This window comes from Numenius arquata, chromosome 14 (genome assembly GCF_964106895.1).
Source record: "Numenius arquata chromosome 14, bNumArq3.hap1.1, whole genome shotgun sequence".
NCBI lineage: Eukaryota > Metazoa > Chordata > Aves > Charadriiformes > Scolopacidae > Numenius > Numenius arquata.
This window is the reverse complement of record NC_133589.1, coordinates 11,785,725-11,806,937: the sequence shown is the minus strand read 5'-3', so window position 1 is coordinate 11,806,937 and position 21,213 is coordinate 11,785,725. Positions and strand designations below refer to the sequence as shown.

Genomic DNA, 21,213 nt, shown 5'->3' with positions numbered 1-21,213 from the left:
ATATCAAACACACTAAAAATAATTATTTGATCAAACGGAAATATCTTGTGCTGATATTTCCAGTCCAAAACCTAGGCCAAGTAAAACTGGCACTTCTGTACACACATACAGATGAAATGCAAACAGCAGTATATTTAATTTGATCTGGTGTGAGAATTTAATGAAATACTGAATAGTAAATATAAAATTAAATGTACTGCTGTTTGCATTTCAGAGATTAACTTGATGATCTGTTTATATTTACTATTCAGCATTTCATTAAATTCTCATCCCAGATCAAAACAGTTTTTTTCTTTCTAGATCTCCAGATTTGGAATATCTATGCATGATTACATAATAACTGAAAGGAGGGGGCTAATTAAAAGACATACTCCTGAATTTTTAGAAACCATCTGTAAGAACTGAAATCTGTTAAAAAAAGTATTAAACACAAATCTATTTCATTATTTTAAAATATCAAAAGTTAAGAGTCTTATGGAAGTAAAATAAAAATGTAACACTGCCCCCAAACCCAAATATAAGTCACAGTTAGTCCTTGACAAAATATGCAGAAGCAAAAATTTCCTGGAAGTTCAAATGACTTGGCATAGAAATACACCAAGTGTTACTCAACAGAGAAACCCTCGTCATTGTCAGGATTTCCTGTGACTTGAAAAAAGTTTGAGACAGAAAGTACTGGGAGCGGAAAGGGGAAGGCAATTTTTATCTCCTCACTTGGAACTTAATTTTTTTTTTTTAATGGTTACTGGGGTTGTTGTTTGTTTTTCCAGAGTGTTCTTCTGGGAGGCTGTGAAGCAAACAGGACTCAGGGCTGGATGGGATCCTTAATAAGAACATGGCTATTTGTTCTAGGACGTGCATACTTTTGTACTTACAGATTTACAGTAAAATGGAAATGTAATTAATGCTATAAGAATTATATTGATAATACCTTCTTGAACAGTTTATTTTAATACTATGTTCACCTGAATTTACTTCCATGTTCACTTACGCTGCTAACATTAAAAAACCCTGCATTTGCTGAAGGTGAACTCAGTTTTGCACATCATCATGATAGCTAAATGCACGTGGTTAGGCATGGTGTGCCTTATTCAATAACTTGCAAATAAATCAGAACTGCAATCGTTGTGTTGATTGGGTTTTTGTTTGGTTGGTTGTGGTGTTTTTTCTCCCCCTAATCAGCCAGGAAATAGAGTATTGACAGATTTGGCCAAAACCACTTCAAGAGCTCTACCCTGAAACACATATACTTTTCAAAATGAATTTAAAACAATTCATAAATTGGTTTCAGAGGACAAGAGGAAGGGCTAGTCTCTGCTGAGACGTGGGCAGTATCTCACGACATTCTGAGGTATTTTAGTACAGCTCAAACACCAACACTGCCATTAATATACAAATGTATTCTGTAATATCAAATGTGTTAAATGCATAGTAATTTTTTTTTTCCACAAGCAAATTAGTGTAGACTGCAATCAGGCATAAAGATTCAATGCATCAGGCAGTCAAGAATCACACATTTTGAGGGTCACTTCTTTTAAAGCAAATTACTTTTGGTATATGAAACTTAGTTCTTCCATCTTCTAGAACACGATTCCACTGCTTGGTTAACTACTAAATAAATTAGAGCAGAATAAAATAAGATTCACAATGTGGACTATCATCTCACTTTAAAAGCGGTAATTTTCAAAATGGTATTAAGTTTTCCATTCATAAGCTTAATTGCAAACTTAATTTTCTTATTTCAAGCATTTGTATAGTGGATACCATACCCAGGGTAGATCCAACAAGTGGCCCATTCTGATCCAGGACATAGTGCACTTCTTCTTTCAGGTCAACAATAGCAGCAAACTCCTTAAGATGATTAGATCTTGATGCTCCTAGTCTCTCTGCATATATCCAAAAGAGATTTGAATCCAGTAGATAGAGATTCAAGGTTTTGTTGGTCCTGCAGCTCAGACCAGTAAAGTTAGTGCCACTAATATGAAGGTCAGGAATAAACCAATTCCTATCCTCAATGTGAGGAATAGAATGTTGGGTGTTATCTTTCTTCCCATGGGAAGAAAATGCTACTTTGGGGGTCTGAAAGATGGTCTTCTCAGAACTAATGAAACTTAAAAAATGCCTGTTTACTGTCCTGCAACATGCAGTGTAATAGCTAAAAGGACTGTAGAAACTTAAGAAATTGCTGCATTCTATGGTATTTGATATAACTTGAAAAAAGGTATGTTCCTGGAGGTAGAAAGAGTCCAAAGCTGCTTCTATCTCTAAAAAGTTACAGTGTGGCACATGGACTTTATTTGGTTTGACACCAAGTGTCTGGTTAATGCAAAGCTCACAGACATTGTGAGTTCTAGATATTGAATGCCACTGCGGAAGCACCACGGTGTTACAGCATGGGTACTTGGTTATTGAAAATGTTTCTGATAACTTCATATGTGCATCAGATACAGAGGAATCAAAAGCTGGTGAATCACTGTCTCCTAAGTGCTGAAGATCTGGCTCAGCTGCTTGGCTTTTATTACAGTTGTGGTATTCCAAGGCCACTTTGGTTATCTAAAGGGGGGGAAAAAAAGGCAAAATTAACAGTACATAATTCACTCAAATGCAGTCACCTGTTGCACATTTAGCAACATATATGCAATTAGAAATGGAATTCCAGAAACATGAAGTTGACTACTCCTTTGTTCTGACAAAAAAATTATAAGAGGCTAACTTGATAACAAAGTTAAATTTTCAGATACTTCATCATGTACAGAACAACAAAAAGCCACTTGAAATTTTTTTCAGTCCACTACACTGATCTCAAGGTCCTCTTTGCATCATACTTATCACAGCGCAGTAACATCACATTTTAAGGTTAAATCTCACCACATGAAGCATTTATCAGAACAGATTCCCGAATTTCCCTTGTTTTCCAATACCAGGAGAAAATAAATAAAAAAGCATGCCTCTCAGTGGAAACATTCCAATGCTCTGTCACCATTTTGTTTTCCATAACCAAGGGGAAACAAGCAGCGAGAAAGATGTGTATAGACCACAGAAGGATTTCCCTTTCTAGGCAATAAGTAACAGAACACAGAAGAAATGAAAGAATAAGTTTCCTTTCATCCTCATCTATCACATTAAACATAATCAAAATACAGAACATACACATATTGCTCACACAAGGACACTTTGAAAGGAAGTTTTATAATTATCAAAAGCCTACTGAAGCATCACATCTAGGAGGGCTGCTGTGTCACGGGACTGTCAGTATTAAGATTTGATCTATAGCAACAGTTTGTTACAGTCTTTAAAAATTCCTTGTTAGATGCCTTCATCCTGAAAACGCTCAAATACTTAAAATAAACTTGACTCCTCATACTGTAATCTAGCCTGAAGATTTTGACTTCCTACATAGAGGAACATGAAAAGTTATTATGAACATAAAACCAGATTTGTGATAAGAAATCTCATTTCAGTGAGCTGGTATCAGAAACAAAATTTTGCTCCAAGAGCTTTCAGCACACAACTAGACAGCCTTGTTCTTTGCAATTGCCTTACACTCAAGGGGTTTCATTGCTTGGTGAAACCCACAGGATGGCTGCAGTAAACATCTCTTCCTATGGTAAACAAGTTGCATAATATCTATCAAAGTGAAGCTATACAAGATCAACTGGAATATTTTGTATCTCATTTCACATTTTGATATAAATACTCTTGTTCAGTAGAATGAAATCTGAAACTCAACGTCTTACGTTGCACTGATTTGATCTGTCAGTGGCACCTGTTACTAAAATGTTTTATCTGTGACAAGCATCACTGATTAAGTCTGCCAAATAAAAGACAGGTCAGTACAAGAATAATTGCAGTTCTTTTCCAGTCTTTCCACAAAGATTTCCCCAACCCTATCTTGTAGCAGACTAGCTTTTATTGTGTCTATTTCTAGTTTGTCCTTAGTGCTATGCCATCACCACTATGACGTGCAGCTGTGCGACACACTAAACGGGACAATGGGTTCCAGCTGAAAAATAGCCCAGGGAAAAAAAATTTTCTTTTTCACCCAAGTCAGTTTCCTGATCTCATTTACTGCACAGCTACACAAAATCCTGTCCTAGGCAGTTCAGAAATGGAAATTATTGCAGAGAAAAAGAGAATTGGAAGGTGACTAAGGAACGCACAGGATATAAAAATCAGATTAGTTCTGTGTAGTTTTTTAATTGGGCTATATTAAAAAAACCAGTCTGATTTAATGAAAGGTCCGTTCTTCCTTATGTAACCACCTCTGGAAAGAAGGAAGGAGAGGAGATACAGAACGGGGTGGACAAAACACAAGTCCTGCAATACTCAAATACGTTCTTGCTCTTTCATTTAAACTATGTCAGCTGGAACAGATTAAAGATCTGCACATCTCACACAGCATTCACCACAGGAAGAAGAGAGTCAAGGAAAAGAGTTAGGTGCTTGTTCTAAACAACTGTTGACACGAGAAAAAGGCATGTTGTGTGGGCTGCAAACCAGCATAAATAAGGGAGCTGCGATAATACGGCTTGAGAAAATGCTTTTAAACACAATTGATTACTTGGAGCAGTGAAATAAAAAGAGATATCTGTCACAATAAGCTTAGAACCCTGACTAGAGTTCTCAAGTTCTGGTATTTTTGAAGTAAAAAAAAAAATAACCATTTCCACTTACTTCATCTAAAAGAGGATGAATTTCTGCTAAGGGATTATAAGGTATAAATATGAGAAGTGCTGGTCCTTTCTTCAGCTCATTGTTTAGAAGGAGGCTTTTTCCACCATGTGGTCTCAGCCAGCGTATGAGCGTCTCTCGATTTTCTAGAGCCCACTTGCAAATGTTCTCAGCAGTAAAGTTCATGATGTCGTTTGGATAGATCTTGAAGGGAGAAAAGATAATTATTTGTCCTCACTTAAACATATGGTTTAGTAATGAATGCAGTTCTCAAATGTGGCAGGCTTTGTTACTGTAATGCCTAGAACTCCTCCTAAATTTAACTACTCCGCGAGCTTCAGGGTTTCATATACCCTTTTCACTTTGGGAAATCTTTCCAAATAGTCATCAGTTCATAGTAACACACACATTCTTTCAGGCAAAAAGTATTCCACCAGGGAAGCTCCCCTGTCTTTTACTACATCTTTATAATCTTTAGTTTTCTCACTAGTAGAAATTATCTTTTAAAAGTGAAAGAGCTCAGTCTCTAAGTTGGCACCATCATGTATCTTGATTTACAGCACATTAGAAAGCTTTTCCCCCAATATTCACTCATGATATTAACTCATTTTAAATTAGTCTTTTAAGACCCCAACATCAAGACTTGCATTAAAAACTGGTATTTCTTATTATTGAATGAAGGGAAAAGAAACACATAATAAAAAGTGCTCACAGCTTCTAGGGTCATTTTAATAAATTAAGGCAAATTTATCATAATTCATTTGCACAGACAAAAGTAGTTTTATGTATTTACCAGTAATTTGACCTGAAAAATCCATGTTTTCCCTAGTCTCAACTGAATAAAATACACGTTACAATACCTATTTTCACAGTTTCCACTCATAGTAGCAGTTTGTATAGATAATGCCAAATAGCAAATCTGAAAGTCAGTATTTTCATTCCTAGTCTTCCAAAAACAAGGCACATGGATTAAGAGTTACTATAAATTTTCAATTAAATTAATTTGCATTATTTTTCTAATCAGTGTAATGTCATACCTTTAAACTGAAATGCAGGTTTTTACTACTTCCCTATCCTTATTCAGGTAGCCTTCTAATTCTGACACACTGAAAGAGGCAGAAGCTTTAGGAAAAAGTCTTCGTGTAGTAATTTGTGAGGTGCTTGGCTATGAGGGATTTTGGTTTGGCAGGGATGACCATCTTGGGTCTTAGCTACTGTTTAGAACAGCTGCTGACTGGTAGAATGACAATGTGTATTACCGTACAAAAATATTGTTCTTCAACATCCTATATCCTAATGCTCTGTGAAACACTTATTAATTAATGGTCTACTGTGACAGAGCTTCATTCTCCATGTCACTACAACGTAAAAACGATACTCACAAGAGATGTGTTGACATGTCTGTGCAAATACACGCTGCCCGAATGCACCAAGGAGATCTCCTCTGCAACTTGTTTATTTGTGATCACTCCAAAGCGTATTGTTCCAAGGTAATCTGAAAGGGCATATTTTCATTTTTTAAATACAATTATACACGCTGAACTTCTGTCCTGGAAGCCCGATAAGACACACACAGAAATCTTACTGAAGAGCAACTGCCAATACTGGTGATTTAAGTGAGGTAGAAGAAAGACGACAAGAGCAGGCAACAAAAACAAATGTGTTTCTCTTCTGCACTCAAAGTGCAGACAACGTTAACCTGAACTGACCAATTTCTTGATTTGCTTATTAAATACAGAACGTGGTTTCGCAGATACCATAACACGTAGCAAGTTGTATCTCAAAAGCCGCAATAAGATACACATATAATGAAAAGGTATGAACATTGATTTAAACATTTAGATGATGTACATTTCTAAATATATATTAAACACTTATTCTAGTATTTTTATATTTATAAATATGTACACACAAGGACAGAATGCGTCTCATCTTTACACTGCAAAGAACTATCCCAACATATAAAGGGGGAAATTACAGAATAAACTATAGGAGAACAGGGTCTGTATCAAGTCAGTGGTACAATAAAAATCAGAGTAACGTTATCAGTTTTCTTCATTTGCTGACAAGAAGAAATATCCATAAAATGCACTAATCTGAACTTTACCAGGATATATGACCCCCCCCAAAAAAGGTATTAATCATATAAGAAGTTTGCATATTTAAACACAAGAGGGTTTGTATTTTAGATTATTAATGCACAACAGGGGGAGAAAGCCCTTCTCATCGTGTTACCTTGTACCAGCTCCGTAATTCCATCCCGGAAAGCACTTTGTTGAACTCAGTTACTAAGTACTGACAAAGCCAAGTTCACCCTAATGCCTCTGAACCTGACATTTCAGTTGTTGCACAAGACAAATGCTCTTAGATTCAACTTAGTAAGTGCTAGTCTGATTATGGCTCTATATGGGTTGCAGCTACACATGTAGGTTTTTGAGGAAACTGTATCTTAATGTATCCTTGAATAGCAGCCTGTCATGTACTTTATTCTATGATGGCTGATCACAAAATACATAATAAGCCTTTCATGTAAGCAATCCTCACACTGTAATAAAAGTCTTGTAATTAGAGCAACATCAAGAAACACTCAAAAGGGATTAATTCCCAAGTTACAAAATATTGAAAAAAACCCCACCTACTGAAGCCCATATACAGAACTCATTTACAGATGCCTTATGAAAAGGACACTTTTACCTTTCTTTAATGAATGTAATGCTGACGTGAAGAATGTTAAATAACCAGGCGGCTGAGGTGAAGCATTGAACTCAAAATATCCTACAACTCCAGGCTGAAATAATAAGGATTAGAGTTAGTTAAGCTATTTTAAAGTATAAATATGCCTACACTAAAACACAATAGATTTTAAAAAGACAATGTTTACTGAAGAACAGTCACTTTAGGCTGCAAGAAAAGTTTTAATATTAAAAGACTGAATGGAAACCAGTTCTAAAGTTGCCATTTGAAAGCTATGTATGAGAGAGGGTTTTTATGGCTGTAGATGCCTAAGTTTCAAACCGTGTTTTTCCCATGTTAGCTATTAAAGGTCACTAAAAATAATTAATATTTGCTTTGCAAATATTTTGTGAGTCAGTTCCAGCACGAACATAAGAACCAAAAGCATCATAAAGACTTCTTCTAGAATTTGAATATAAAATGTGGTTTTTCAGAGTATAAACAACTTAAACAGTAACACTTCAATTGTTCTCTACGTTGCACATAATTAGCAACTACATATGAATTTGTGCAGTATATGAATGCTTGAACTGCTAAACCAATTTATCATCTCACCATTAAGCTATCAGTCATTGTAATTTCTTTCAGTATCTCCTGCAGAAGTCAGTGAGAGACCAGCTGCACAAAAATGATGAGTGCGCCCCATATCCCACTTGCCTATCCAAAGTTAGTCAAACTGCCTAACAGACAATTCAAATAAAGGACTTATCCCTAAATAGGCCTGTTGAATTTTCCAGGTATGAAGAGCCTGAATGGCTTCGTGTTAAATTGAGGAAGAGAATCTGGGAGAAGCTGACGTGGAACAGAGAGGTACATAGTCCTTACACTTCTCGTTCCAAATTTCCATTAAGTTTGGAGTTTAAATTTTGCAAAATATAATCCATTAAATATAATTATTAATTATGTTTTTTTTTTAACGCATCATTAAAATAGGCTTAATAAACATTCAGGACAAAGTGATGGAATTTGGTTATTTTGTGTTATTTGTTTCCCAGTTCCACCAGTGCATACAAAAAGAGCATTTGACACACAAAGCATGAGCACTCTAGGGATTGCTGTGGAACAAAAGATTCCAGACTCACTGATCACCCATTTGTGTGGCAAATATATTCCCACAAAAGTATTTTCATTTGGTACTCTGGAGGTTGCTTTATTTTTTTTGTAGAGTTTTACACATAAAATTTTTAAATTTCTTTTTAAAACATTAACATATATTTTGCCCGTTACTGTTATTATGGATGCAAATTCAGTCATTCGTATCAGCCATATGAATTGAGCTAATTCAGTATGAATTAGGGGTCTCAGGATGTTCACTAACAGCAGCACTGCCCATTCCAATTAATGACTTGCTCTTTTTAGGAAGGAATTATCTTTCATGAATGAATGCTAAACACAAGACCCTTATTCATAAAGATTTCTTATCAGATAACCCAAGAAAATTATCAATAATACAAATAAGATACAAGCAATTAGTGGAATTTCCGCAATAACAATTGTCAAGAAGGAAATAAAAATAAAATTAAACAGAACTAAAAAAATACAGCAAAACAGTAGCACTCCTTTTTTAGACAGTAAATAGATCAGTAATTAATGCTCATCTTTTTCTCCTAGTACTAAATTAAGACAGTAAAAAGAAACAATCCCTTATAAAAAACATTTAAAGCATTCAAGTGAACCAAAATAAGGAGACAGATTTTAATTTCCCATTTTGTAGAACCATTTTTGAATACCATTACTGAACAAAGCAAACTTATGGCACCAAATACTGAATGAAAGAAGAGTCAAAAGTGGCAGTAAAATGTGACAAAAAGGCAAAAGTCAGATCTAGAAATAAAGTTATTAAAAAAGGTGATGTCCTGATTCTGACTGCCAGTTCTGTTGTACACTAATAGCAGCTTACGATATCCAGATTGTGAAAAATAAGGTGATTCCGTGAGACATTTTTTGCAAGTATTTTTTTAAATAAGAAAAAATGGTAGTGAGAGAATATGTACTAATGCCATATGCCTAATTATTAATCTAGTTCATTAATATCCTTTTAATGATCATTCCAGAACAGTTAAAATTTCCTCCCTGTTACAGACTGCAATTAAACATACGAGGAAAGTATCTAAAATTCTGTATTTCTTCTTGAGTACCACACAATTTTTCCCATTCTTGTCAGAATGAAGAGATTCGCTTGCTAATACCAACTACTCTGTTCATTTTAACAAAACTGAACGCTTCCAAATGCTAGCAACTAAGGAGTCCTGCTCTGTATAAGCGAGAGTCAAGTCTTACAGAAGAGATATCTTGATGTGAATAAGAGGTTCCTACTTTTGAATACGAGTATGCTAAGAGGAGCTTGACGGCAGCAGCGCCCACTTCCTTTCTTGTACGGAGCTCTGAAACAGTGAAGAACCGATGCAGCACCAGCTCCCTGCGTGCAGGTTATGTGCGCATCTACACACAACCTGTTACTGATGCTGCTTCCGGGCAACCATCTGTGTGCAGTTATGGTTAATTATCTTCACGCAAGCAGCTAGGAGTAACCAGTTGAATAGGATATAACTTGCTCTATATAAAGTTGGAGGATAAAATATTAGAATGTGACAAAGGGCTAGTTTGAAGACACCATGTTAGGAGTGTTTGTGTTGCTAGAATGGAGCTTACTGTTTCTTTTCGTGAAACAATTTTCAGCACCTGTCTCAAACTGAGCGTCTGTAGAAAAGGTTTTGGAACAAACTTGAGGGCATCAATAGTGTAGAGTCATGAGTACCATCTCCTAATGAAACTCATATATGGAAATACAAAATCATTAGTTGTTAGCCTATTACTTCCTTGGTCTCTACACCAGAGGAATGGAAAGTGACACATGACGCCAATTAAACAAATAACAGACTTGACAAGAATCTCAACAATTACAGAACAGCAAGTTCATAGAAACTTTAAGAATTCACATAGATCTTCAGGTCAGTAATTTTTATTGGAGAACAACCAGCATGGTTTAATTACTGAACCACGCTTCTAGTCTATGACTGTTCTTTGAAGGAATGAGCAAGCATGTAGATGACTGATCTACTCAATGCAGCATACTGTAATTCCCCAAAAACCTACAAAAAGTTACCAAACACATTAGAAGAAACTAAGGTGATAAGGAATAACATGGAAGGTCCTTTTCTAAATTAGTAGAAAAGAGAGAAAACTGCAGGTAAAAGTTCTTGGTTTTCCGCATTCAAAGACAGAGACCCAGGATATGCACTGATGCTCACAAAGTTCAGTATTTCTACAAACACTTCAGAAAAGGGAAGAGAAGGCTGAGGGACAAAATTTGCAGAGGTTATTGGGAACGATCAAACTACAGACTCAGAAGAGCTGCAGAAAGACAGTATTAAATGACTATGTGATGAAAGAGCTCTGAAATTTAAAGGCCAATGAATGTGAAGTAATGGTTAGAACAGGAAAAAACCCCACTGCTAGCAAATAGCTTGTACAATTAGATAAACACTTTTACTACTCAAGTAAGTTATTTCTACCCCAATTTTTATTCATTTATTTTTATGTTTTGGCTATATTGCACTGGGGTGAGGGAGATGATGTGTTTTTTTTCAAAATCTCAGACTTGTGCAGGCAGGCAATTCCTGCCCCATTTTATCTGTGAGCATAGGAAAGAAAACAGCAAGAGGAAAGGAATGCGTTATCTCTGGGGAACTGAAGAGCCAATATCACATACTACTAATTCTGCAAAGAAGAAACTGTTGATTGATATTAATTAAATTTACAAGTAAGAGTCTGTTCATTTTCTAACAACGTTAAAAACATTGTGTATCCAGAAATGGAAGCAAATTCTCACATCATTATTTAACATCAGCACCACAGCACCCCAGTACTGTGACAGTATTTTGACACTATTAAGTCAAATCCACTTCTGGATCAGATCCTACAGAGCTGGTTAATGCTCAGGAAGCATTTCTACACAAATAGAGCAAAGAAGCAAGCTGACACCGTGCTAAGACACATGCCAGCTACCTCCCAGAGAGACCAACTCCCTCCCCACCGCTCCTGAAACCAGGACATGGTGAGCTTCCCAGGCACATTTAGTTTTCATAAATGAATGAAGCTTTTTATCTAACTACAGAAGCTGCGTGTTTTCTTCATCTGTTCCTCAGAAAGATGAGGCCATTTCTAGTAGCTGGGTTAGTCAGATGTGGAATGAGACGTGCCAGTTTGAATTAAAATTAGACTGTTACATGTCTGCAGTTAGGAAAACAAAAGAAGTCTGATTATAGGTACTTACAGGTACCTGGAGTTATGGTAGGAACTGTGTATCTTTCCCCTGATGTAAATTAGATCTTTCTACACATTCCAAGATTTGAACTGTTTTCCAAATGAGATTTTTTTACCTTCACTCTCAAAAATTAAAATCTAATTCTTACCCAGTTCTAGGTTTCCACTAGTATCATTCCACCACCGCCACCAAAAAAAAAAAAACCTTAAATAATATCAGAAAACGAAGAATCTTAACTTTCAAGTCTTAAAGCACAATTTTTTTTGCGGGATTTGAGCGCCCTCTCGTGAGCTCAATACAGCATCTCACAATAGTCACGATTTGGTTGAGCAATTGAACATAACGCCATGTAACTAACATCACTTGCTCTTACATTTAGCTGGATTCTGTTCATCAGTATTTTTTAGAAATAAAACCATGCTAATTAACATTTGAATACAAGGCAAAATACTGCTAGATTTCAGTATCTCTTGGTATGGTTCAACTTACAAAAAAATGCTTTGAATGTTTATCTTGGTACCTTTACGGTACTTGTTAGTTCAGTCACACTAACATGTTTAATGGATTTTGATACTCAGTTGAGTGGGACTAGAGCTCCTGGTTTTCTTTCCTAGATGCTTCTTCTCCCAAAAGCTGGCTAGTGGAATTTGAACACAAGATTAAAGCACGAAAAGCTTCACAGATTAGATGGAAAAGGACAACTATGGGCTTTTAGTCCTGGCTATCAGTAAATTGGCAGGCAACAATAAAATGCCCTTGAAACAGGAGAAAAAGGGTGTAGTAGCTCTTATAAGTGTGAAAACACATGCTGAGCAGAAGTTCAGCTCAACATGATGCCCTGCAAGTGAACCAATCATCTACTAATAACTTACCAACCTGTTGCATATTCCAGATTATACATAGTGCTATCCTTGGACAGAGAAACAAAACAGTGAGGACCAAAAGTGAGAACTGCTCTGTGACCTACTGCTTCCATAAGCTGGGAGACCTTAATACCAAAGTAGACTGAAATAGCCAAGGAACAGAATGGGCACTGCCTAAGTGCAGTCTGGGGATCAGCTACAAAGAGGTTCTTTTCAACTGAAATTTTTAAGTCAAAAATAAATATCCCTAACATGAGTTTGCAGAATCCATTCCCTAGCAGAATACAGAACTGGAAGTTAGATACTGAGGATGACAAAAATTCTCTGAGCTTCAAATTAATTAGCTCTTCAATGAAGAAATCACACAAACATGATCAAGCAGCAGAGAGCGGTCAAAATGCCCAATGATCTACCCTTTACAGCCTTCTCTCCTTTCCCTTCTGCTAAAAAAATTAACATTTTTTATATCTAAAAGATCAAAAAGCAAAGGAAGACACTAGCCAAGGCCCTCATATAGCAATTAGTTTGTACCATGCATACACTTCTGTAACCTACTCTACTCTTCAAACTTTCTCACTTCTTAAACACAGGAATCACCTCCTGGATTTTATCTTCTCCTACAAAAATGTATGAAGTACCTCAACTTGCATGGAAAACATTAGAAAATGTTCACTTAACTGTTTAAAATAATGAAATAACGTGTTTTTTTCTGGTTTCAAACTAACTTTTGCTTTGTGCCTATGTTTCCTTCTCCATACATCTGCATATACAACTTTCTATTTCTTAGGGTCTTCTCTGTATCCCAACTCCCGATCACTCAGCATTCATTTGCTTTTCCTATTGCACTCACCTGGACTTGTAGTAGCCAACGCCCTTTGCCCTCAATGGCTCTTACTGCATGAGCTGGCTGTTATTTTTGTAGCCCCTTCACCCATTCTCGCTTAGCTCTACAAAGGCAAGACTCTGAGCATCTTGTGCCACAGTCTGCGAAATAACCTCAACCTTAGATGACTGCAGGGCAGCATAACAGATCACTCTAGTCTTAGTCCATTTCAGAAAAAAGAACCAACAAATTCTTAACATAAACATACATTGGGCATTTGGAACCACAGAATTTGAAGCACAGGAAGGGGGGAAGTTTGAACACAGAAATAAAAATATCTGTTCAATTGCTAAGCAGTATTTAAAAAGAAAATTTCTGGTTCCCCCAGAAATTTGTCTTTTAGTCTTTTTCCAGTGGAAGTGCACCTCCTACTGTAAAGAGATTTAAACTTAAGGACACTATGCTGTGAGTTACCTTTAGCAGACTACCAAGAAATAATTCACAAAACATAGACCAAAACCCAAGCATGGCCACTTTCAAATAGAAGGCAAAAAATAAAGAGCTTTAGAATAGCATAACTGAAGCAGTGAAAAGACAACAGAATTGCTTGTGATCACAGAAAGCACCAGCATCAGAGACAGACACACAGCTCCCTACTCCTAACTTGCAGTCCCTACTTAAAACACTGGAAAACTAAACGCATGAATAGCTCCTGAGGGATAAACTGGAGCCTGAACAGCACAGCACCTACCCATGGTAACTACCAGCGTCAATCCCCTTACGCTGTGACAGCTTTCAACTAACAGCACAGGTCGTGCTCCATCCTGCGGCAGAACCAGTCATTAGAACATGCGCCAATTCAAAGAGGAACTCTGCTTCATTCCAAAACACTAGAAAGCCCTTCACATGTTTTGGCCACTACTACAGCATCAATTTGTTGATCAGGTTTCCTGTTCTGCTCTAATAGCTTGGGGTTCAGTAAAATTATGGTACTTCTCCACTGTACATGACAGAAATGAACAGCTATAAAGGGATTATAAATGGTTCTGTTTAAGTGCATTTTGTCTAATTGGTAATTATTAATCCACTAGTATTGCTACCAATCTTGGCACCTCTGAACACAAAAGACTGAAAATTAATAAAACACAATGTACCAGTGGATTAAACTAATGAAGTTACAGCATACAAAGTGGTTAGGAGACGTTATCTCAACGGATTTCACATATGTTTTTACTTAACACAACTTATCTTCTTAAAAAGGTTTAATATTCCTTTAAAAATTAAAGCAATGATTATATATTTCTCAAATGCTTTCCCAACTTAGACTGCAAGATTTTTGCAAAAAGATTTCTCGCCCTTCTTTCTCATTCATATGTAACTTTTTGGTGAGGTAACAACTTTGACTGTCATCTCTACATAGTAAAGTACTGTAAATTAAGAGCATCACTAAATCATTAAGAGTCACTATACAGGGAACCAACATTATGAATTTGTCATTTCATATTTTTATGATTTTAACAAATTTACAGGGTACTGATTTCAGGATCCTGGAAATAAACTAGTAGTTTGGAGCAGATCAAATTTAATCGTGAAACAAGTCAAACTCTTTCTGAACCACAGCAGTAAAGCTAGAGAAGAGAGACAAGTACCTCATAATTTGAGAGGAAATCTAGTAATTTTGATCGAGACGAGATGTAGAGTAGTGGTGTCATCACCCGGCGAACAAACTTTTCAATATAAACAGCACTCATAGGGCCTTTGTATTCAATTGGTCCAAAACTAGTACCAAAAAAAATAATAAAACATTAAGACTTAAATTAACAATAGAGGGAGTCCCTCCTGGGGTGGCAGAGAGAGGAGTTACATTGACAGCATGCTCAGCCTCTAGGGAACTGCTCTCTGTGTTAATTAACAGTGGCTTCTGTAACTGATAGAGGAGTTGTGTTACCAGACTCAAAGTACAGCACAGAAATGGCAGTGACTAACGCAGTGTCTATGGGTAGGTGCAGTGTGTCGGTGGAGATGAAGGGGTGGATGAGTCCCATTAAAGAAGTTGGTAAAATGCACGTATGAATTATACGATCATATACGTATCTTTCTGCTTTGTCTGGAGTAAACAGTTGACTTAAAAATACAGATCAGAAAAATGCCACTATTTTCACTTTACTTTTTAGAACTTTAGAAAGTTCAAACAGTATCAATCTGAAAAGGTGCAATTTTTTTTACATAGACTTTTACAAGTAGCACTCAATAAAGCAGGGACGAATCCAGTCACGCTGCTGATGAACAGACTCGGTGAGTCTACAGTTTCTCCCCACGTCATCTGATAAAACAGGTCACACCACATCAGGTAGTGCAAAAAACAGAAGGAGGGCCAGGCCTTGTGGCTATGATTTCCAAATTTTCTCCCTCATCCCCTTGAAATCCTGCATCTGATTTATTACCCTTAGGTTCAACAAAGCATCACAGTCCAAAATGAAATCAAACACAAACAGCATGAAGAATTAGTACATTCCCACTGAAGAATTTAACATGATACACTTTTTAATATAATTTATACATACAGACACTCTGAAAAATACCAAACTTGCACTGAGATACCTATATTCAGATGCTTTGAAATGATATTCTAAACCCCACTAGATTATTCTACATCCTACACTGGTTTATTACAAACTTTTGGTCTTAACAGGAACATGCATGCTTCAACATGTCGCATGCCCAGTATGCAACATTTGAGGTTTAATATCTCAGGCATGAGGGGTTTTTATGAAGTACCAATATGAATTTACATCTCATCTTGTCGCAACTCCATTTAAGGTTACTGATAACACCCAAATGTATACATTCAACGTGTTGTAATTTCAAGATCAAATAAGTTTAAGTCAATACACACCCAAGTGGGACTGTTGGGACTTTTTTATTACAGTGTGAATTATGCCAGTGCCACCTGTGTCTATTCCAAGTTCAGCTGACAATCATCAGGAGACATAAATCCCCCGAAAAAAACAAAATCAGCCTCTGTAATGGAAGAGAGCTGGAGTTGAATATTAGGATACACAAGTGAAATGCAAGTGATAAACTACACAGCACCCAGGTCTATTCCACATCTATTGTACCTAGCATTAGGAAGTGTGTTTCCTTACCTTCTGCTCCACACAAAGAGGGGCGGGAAAAAAAAAAAAAAAAAAAAAGGACAATACATATAAATACTAAAACATAAAACATAAAAGTGAGATTATATAAAATGTTATACAATGACATCTCAACATCTGGAGCACACAAAAGGAGTGTGAAGTTCAAATTTAGAAGAAAGTCTTCAGTACATAGTGCCATTTAAATATGCACTTAAATTCCACTAACTTCAATTGCCTTTAAGTACATAATTTATTGCTGTCACAAATTGGGACCAGTTGACATAATCCATCTACAGAGTGAGCAGATAACTGGAATTAATATATAAATCTGAATTCTTTAATTTTCATTGAAGGCAGAACTTCCAGCAGATGCATAAGCAAAAGAAAATTTCCTTAAGGATGAAGAATTGTGCAGCATGTCATTTAACTGACATTTACAGCCCTTCCTGACACCGAAGTAGAATACAGGATAAGGTTCACCCAGAATCTCCTCCTCTATGCCTATTTACTACAGCCATAAATATAACAATTTCAAAATGCAACATTTTATATAATCTGTTTTCCAAAACAATAATAAAAAACCCAGACTGCAGGTATGAAATCTTACCTCCGATGGTACAAGTGTATCACAGGAAAATAAAAGAAATGCTTCTGCTTCCTGCATTTCCCCTGGTTCCACCAGCAATTTACAGCCACAAACAGCACCTGCAAAGCAGGTAAAAATTCACAGCTAACAAAGTACACTACTGTGACCTTCTTTATATAACACGTACTTTTTCCAAGCCATTCCATCTGCTATTTTCAGTGTCTTTTCAACTCAGTATTCCATTTCTGCTCCTCTTAATTCTCACAAGACTTTTTTTAAAAAATGATTATTTTTTTTAATTTTGCAATGGCAACCCTTTTTTTCACTTTTCTCTCTAGTTTTTAAGCTTCTTAAGCTAAAGTCTTCAAATTTACTAACTTAGTCGTAATCCGTATTCATTACTTTTTCTTCAGAATGAACGGAGGTTTAGGACAGCTGTACCTGTGAAGTGTTCACAGGTAACCAACTGTTAGAAAGCAGTGCTATAGCTACACTCTTATGTGATTACCAGTGTCTCCAAGAATCCTGGAACTGGAAGCATAGTCCCTGTAATTTCTGTCTAAAGACAGGTGAATAAATCTGAGAACACTACAAGAAGAAATTTGTAGAGTTCCCCATTCAGGAGCAGAAATAACAGACAACTGAGCAGGAATCACAGCTTTTCTCCACGTATTCTAACACTCTATGTTAAATTAAAATTAAGACAACCAGCTGAGTTAGCCTAAAACGTGAGCTTTCAAGTCCTACTGGTTCCCATAGCATAACATAGGAAATTAGCACCAGCTTGGAGATTAAAAAGCAATTAGGTCACATTTAAGATTCGTATCTTCTCTTGACTTACCTGGTCTGACAATCTGCTGGCCACATGTTCTATTTCTTCTCTTGCTGCAATGGACTGGCCACACCATGGTGCATAGAAGAAATACAGCACAATTTCTGAATCCTGACGAAGGTGCTCTGCATAGTCTAATTGTCCCCGAAAAAGATCAATGACTGGAGATCTTGTGGAGAAAAAATTCACTGGAAGCTTTGCCGGCATTGTTACATCTTTTGCTCGGCTGCAGGAAGGAAATTAAGAGTGGTTATTGAGACTGTACAGCAGTAGTTAGAAAAGTGTGCCCAAAGCCCTAATTTTTAGTCTTAGCAAAGGTCATGCAATGACAAAACTTTAGAAATTGATGCAAATGACTGCAACTTAGATTGTCTGAGTTAGTTTCATGAAATACCATAAAAATCTAACGATCACCCTTAACAAGCTTTAGAAAGTCACACTGTGATACCATGCACTATGTTTACAGGTATGTTAGCTCACACTCTTATTGCTGGTTGCTATAGAGCATAAAATTACCAGGAAGAGTGATTTCTTTGGATTTCTTCCCTGGCCTCATCCTCTTTTAACACTTGTACTTTAGGTAACAGGACCCTGATAAAAGAAGAGACACTGGTCATAAAGTTTTGTGATGTGTCGTTTATATAAACAGAGACTAGTACCCTGCCCTACACTTTGCTTTAAATTATTCTATGTTTCTGTTCTTTTATGTATCTTTTCCTAATACAATATAATGTGCGTTAGTTTATTCTACTGATTAGAGCAGGGACTGGAAATCATTCAGTGCACATTTCCTCTTCAATGTAAGGACAATATCAACAAATAGTCTTGATTTAAAGTGATGATGACAGATTTTCTTAAGAGAAATTAAGTTTGACCAGTAATACCAAGAATGTAAACCAAATACTCAGGTAAGCATTTTCTATCAAATCAGCAACCAAACAATCCAGAACTGGCATTTCCAAGGTGTTCAGAAGTTGTTATGGTATAAGTGGCCTTAAATGCAAGTGAATGATCATATTCTCTTTTTTATACTCTCTTAATTCCAAAATTTTCTGCTAGCTATATTTACACAAGAGCAAGTCAAATTTAAAACTGGACCACACCACTGTAATGCTCAATTTTGCCATGGTTCCTTATGTGACAGGAAGTTTTAGGAAAGAGGATGCACTCTTTTAACTTGTATCACAATAAAAAGCTGATACAAAAGTCTTTTTACCTGATATTTGATCTCAGGTTACAATTTTAGTAATTGTGATAAAATTATTAAGCTCTGAACACTGTCAAACTCATACGTTAAGCAACCTCCTAGCAACGCTGCCACATTTTCCAACTTTACGATTCTGGTTTGTAAGAAGTACCTTTGTTGTTACAATACAGACCTACAAAAGCCACAGCTCTTCTCTCATTTCCGGGTTACTAAGCATACACTTAAAGCTCAAGATTTAGCAATCACTCCAAGTATATTTTCTAAACGTTATGGAAATTCTTAATTCATATGTAAGAGACAGTATTTGCTTCAAAATCCAGAATTTAAAAAATATTAACTGGTCCCTCATGTTTACAATTCATTAATTCCACTACTCAAAAAATTACATTTTCACACAGATGGCCAAAAATCTAGTTCCTTCTATGGACTCCTACCTTTGTTCCTTCCCTTCTCCCCCAGTCAGTACCCCAGCACCTCCTTCCCCAGCTGTTAAGCTCTTATGTCACCTCACAACCACCACCTCCAGCTCCCTCCTGTTCCTGCACCCTGCGCTTATCCAAACTGCTCACTCCTTCCTGTGATTTCTAACTGGTAGCCAGACAGGACACAACACTGCTACACTAGGTCTCTAACTCACAGGTCAGCATACATCCGCTGATTAGCTGCTGAAAGCAAAACACTAAGGACTGATCTCATAGTAGTACATACTTTGTCAGAGACTAACTAGAATTTCTCCTCTTTAACTGCATTAATGAAAATGGACAACCTAAATATGTTTAAAACCTCTGCTTCCTCTACTGATTTAAACCGGAAGTGGACAATTGGTTCAAGAGTTGTGGAGAGTAGGCAGACAGATACAGAACATAACAGCATAAGCCTTAAAAATGAGATATGGTATTGGCTCCAAATTGCAAGGAAGTGTAGAACAGACCAGCAGAAGTCCCATGACACAAATGGGTCAGGAACTACAAGGCTACTCTCAAATATGAGAAAACTCTAATAATTATTAAAAACCAAAACACAATAAATCAACAGCTACCAGCTTCTTACAATGATTTGCTCAATAGTGTCTCCCTCTGCAATACCTACTGCATAAGAGTACTTTTACATAATTCCCAGGTTTACAAAGAGAATACTGGTCTGATCCCCTAAAAATCATAGAAGTATAAACTGAGGATTACATAATACACGATTATACAAACATAATAATCATATACTGTTTATTAAAACACTGACTGTGTTATCTACCTGCTGCACAGAGCCTATAAAAACTTAGACTCATTTCAACAGAACGACCTGGTAATAAAGGAAAGCACACGCAAGTGCCTGTAGGATCAGAAACTGCCTTTGACAGCATCCTGAGAGTGGGGTTGTCTCAAAAGCCATTTGCATAGGACCAGAAATAATTCAGGTGCTAAACCACAGGCTTTCCATAATTATACACGTCAGGTCAGGCTTCATTTGGCTATTCCTTGAGCCGCTATGAACCTGCAATACCTCAAACCTCATTACGAGATTGCCTTGTAGCAAAGGAATTTTCCCTTTCCATACTTTTTATCCATTGGTCTCGAAAGTTACATGTTGTAAGCATAGTGGCAGTAACTGTACTCTGGTACTGAGACTTGTTTGCAAACCATACTGATGTGTGGTGAGAAACTATGTACTGTAGTCATAATTAACATGTGCAATTAACTATCCTGCAGATTGCACATAGAATTTTTACGCTTGAATTTTCAGTGTTTCTGAAAGCAACAGAACAGGGAATACTTTTCTGAGGTTAGTTTGTCTATTTAACTACCATCTGAAAAGCCAAAGCCTTTCTAGAATCTGAAAAGCCAAAATCCTCTAATCAAACTTCCTGTACAGAGTACAGGGTGGCAAGAAGCACATTCCAAGCTCATTCCATTTGTGAGCTTTCAAACACCGCTAGCAGGAAAATGAAAGGGACATGCAGGCTTTAAATCAATGAGGAGCAGGAATAAAACAGAAGCATCACTGTAAGTGGAAAAAAAAAATAATTAATCATTTAGCAGCAATGGACAGTAAAACAGGGAGGTGACTAAATTCAGCAGTCCTTCACCATACATTCTGAAA

The 21,213-nt window shown here is 36.6% G+C and overlaps 1 protein-coding gene across 3 annotated transcripts in view; it reads right to left on the bottom strand.

Moving 5' to 3' along the window:
* TXNDC11 (thioredoxin domain containing 11) overlaps positions 1-21,213 on the bottom strand; it is a 33,495-nt gene that overhangs the window by 10,864 nt on the left and 1,418 nt on the right. Inside the window, exons 2-9 of one of the 3 annotated variants that reach the window (XM_074158311.1) lie at positions 18,429-18,503; positions 17,922-18,138; positions 17,102-17,199; positions 15,007-15,136; positions 7,366-7,459; positions 6,054-6,166; positions 4,675-4,875; positions 1,770-2,553 (exon numbers count right to left, since the gene is read on the bottom strand). In XM_074158311.1, coding sequence (XP_074014412.1) covers positions 1,770-2,553; positions 4,675-4,875; positions 6,054-6,166; positions 7,366-7,459; positions 15,007-15,136; positions 17,102-17,199; positions 17,922-18,138; positions 18,429-18,503 — 1,712 coding nt within the window. The remainder of the gene's footprint in view (positions 1-1,769; positions 2,554-4,674; positions 4,876-6,053; positions 6,167-7,365; positions 7,460-15,006; positions 15,137-17,101; positions 17,200-17,921; positions 18,139-18,428; positions 18,504-21,213) is intronic. The other 2 variants (XM_074158312.1, XM_074158313.1) reach the window with 2 other exon arrangements.